The sequence below is a fragment of the Pundamilia nyererei genome, unplaced genomic scaffold (assembly GCF_000239375.1).
Source record: "Pundamilia nyererei isolate P.nyererei 1_Seehausen unplaced genomic scaffold, PunNye1.0 scaffold00350, whole genome shotgun sequence".
NCBI classification, from domain to species: Eukaryota; Metazoa; Chordata; class Actinopteri; order Cichliformes; family Cichlidae; genus Pundamilia; species Pundamilia nyererei.
This window is the reverse complement of record NW_005187751.1, coordinates 242,025-243,911: the sequence shown is the minus strand read 5'-3', so window position 1 is coordinate 243,911 and position 1,887 is coordinate 242,025. Positions and strand designations below refer to the sequence as shown.

The 1,887-nt window shown below is 46.0% G+C and overlaps 1 protein-coding gene across 1 annotated transcript in view; it reads left to right on the top strand.

Moving 5' to 3' along the window:
• chadla (chondroadherin-like a) overlaps positions 1-1,884 on the top strand; it is a 3,998-nt gene extending 2,114 nt beyond the window's left edge. The window contains exons 4-6 of the mRNA XM_005752278.1: positions 147-431; positions 1,077-1,413; positions 1,508-1,884. Of these exons, the coding sequence (XP_005752335.1) occupies positions 147-431; positions 1,077-1,413; positions 1,508-1,884 (999 nt within the window). The remainder of the gene's footprint in view (positions 1-146; positions 432-1,076; positions 1,414-1,507) is intronic.
• The last annotated feature ends 3 nt before the right edge of the window (positions 1,885-1,887 follow it).

Here is a 1,887-nt window from a genome sequence, read left to right as displayed (position 1 = left end):
TTTTACTTTAACATAACAGGCTTTCATTTTTTCCAAACCAGCAGATGTAAGTGATCTGACTTCTCATGTCTCATAGTGAGGCCAAGAAAGAAAGATGTAGGGGGGTGATAGCATACCATGTGTCATTTTTACATGCTGACCAACAGGCATTTCTTACTTTTTCTAAAGGGAACCCCATCTACTGTAACTGCTACATGTCTCCACTGAGGCAGTGGGCGAGAGTTAGTGGTGTGAAGCTGCTGGGGGCCTGCTCTGGACCTCCTCACCTCTCAGATGAGCCTCTGCAGGCGGTGTCTCCTCTGGATCTGCGCTGCAGGAGGGGGGAGTCACCGGTGGAGGAGGAGGAGAGTACGGAAAGAGTCCCACCCACGGTCACAGCCACTGCCAAGCCAAAGCAGAAGGTCAAGTGTCCAGCTAACTGTGAATGTGATGTAAGTTGGAGACAGAAAACACTTCTGGGACACAATGAAAGCAGGAAGAAAAAATAAAAACTCCAGTTTCTCATAGATTTGCTGTTTTACCACACTCTCACTTGGCTCACTTGTACTTACTTACTTCGCTAATCACAGTAGAGCACTTGGCTCTCAGACTGTGGCTTACTTGTGATTCCTAGGATATTTAAAAGTAGAATGGGAGGCAGAGCCTTCAGCTTTCAGGGCCCTAATCTGTGGGACCAGCTTCCAGTTTGGATTCAGGAGGCAGACACCCTCTCTAGTTTTAAGCTAGAGAGCTATGCTAAAAGGGTTTTGATAAAGCATATAGTTAGGGGTTGGATCAAGTGGCCATGCTATATGAATAAAATTGAGTTGAAAGCTCTAAAACTCCACTGTAGGTAGATGGGTAACATAGTGGTAGATTTTTGGCACACCACAAATAATGCTTCAAAGGCCTTTAAATGAAGGCTAATGCTGCATGCTACAAGGCAGCTGTTTTACTCATATGTTTATCAGTGTCTCAGAGCACTGTGATATGTCGGTATTCTATTAAGTAAACCCTCAGAGTACTTCCTCGATGACTGTTTGTTATTTCCACTGAGACGTTTTGCAGGTTTCACATTCAAAACTGATTTTCTCTAGACTGAGACCCAGCATGCCACATGTGAGGGTCGGGGCCATACTAGAATCCCACGAGGCTTCCCCGCCCAGACGCAGTTGCTGGACCTCCACGATAATCACTTCCACTACCTTCCAGCCAACAGCTTCCCAGGCAGCAGCCAACTTGTTTCTCTTCACTTGCAGTCCTGCAAAATCCATGAAATTGAAGGTGGTGCCCTCCAAGGGATGAAAAACCTTTTGTATTTGTATCTTTCTGATAATGACCTCATGTCCTTGGACCCCAAGGCCTTTGCTGGAGTGCCCAAGCTCACCTACATCCACCTGGAGAGGAACAAGCTGGCGCAGTTCCCTGGATCAGGTCAGTGGATAAATTACATTAAGTCTGCCTCAGTAGATACTATCTACAAGAAACACTGGAACTAAAACATGGCTGTTCTGTGTCTTTCTTCTAGCTCTGTCACTCTTACCAAGTCTGGTTGTGTTACATCTGGAGCAAAATGCCATCTCTAAACTTGAGACCAGTGGGTTGCTGTCCTCACTGGGCTCTAAACTTACTGAGTTATATCTGGGCAATAACAACTTAACTTACATTGCCAAGGGCGCTCTTGACTCTGACTCTCTATGTACCCTTCACCTGGATTCAAATCAGCTGACTGAGGTGCCCACCCACGCTCTGCTTGAGACCTCTAATCTGCAGGAGCTCAACCTCTCTGGGAACTCAGTTCGTTGGGTGGGACCAAATGCTTTCCAGCCCTTATCCAAAAGTCTGAAGAGACTTTACATGGATCATATGGGAATGGAAAAGGTACGAGAGACCCTTTTAAGCTAATAT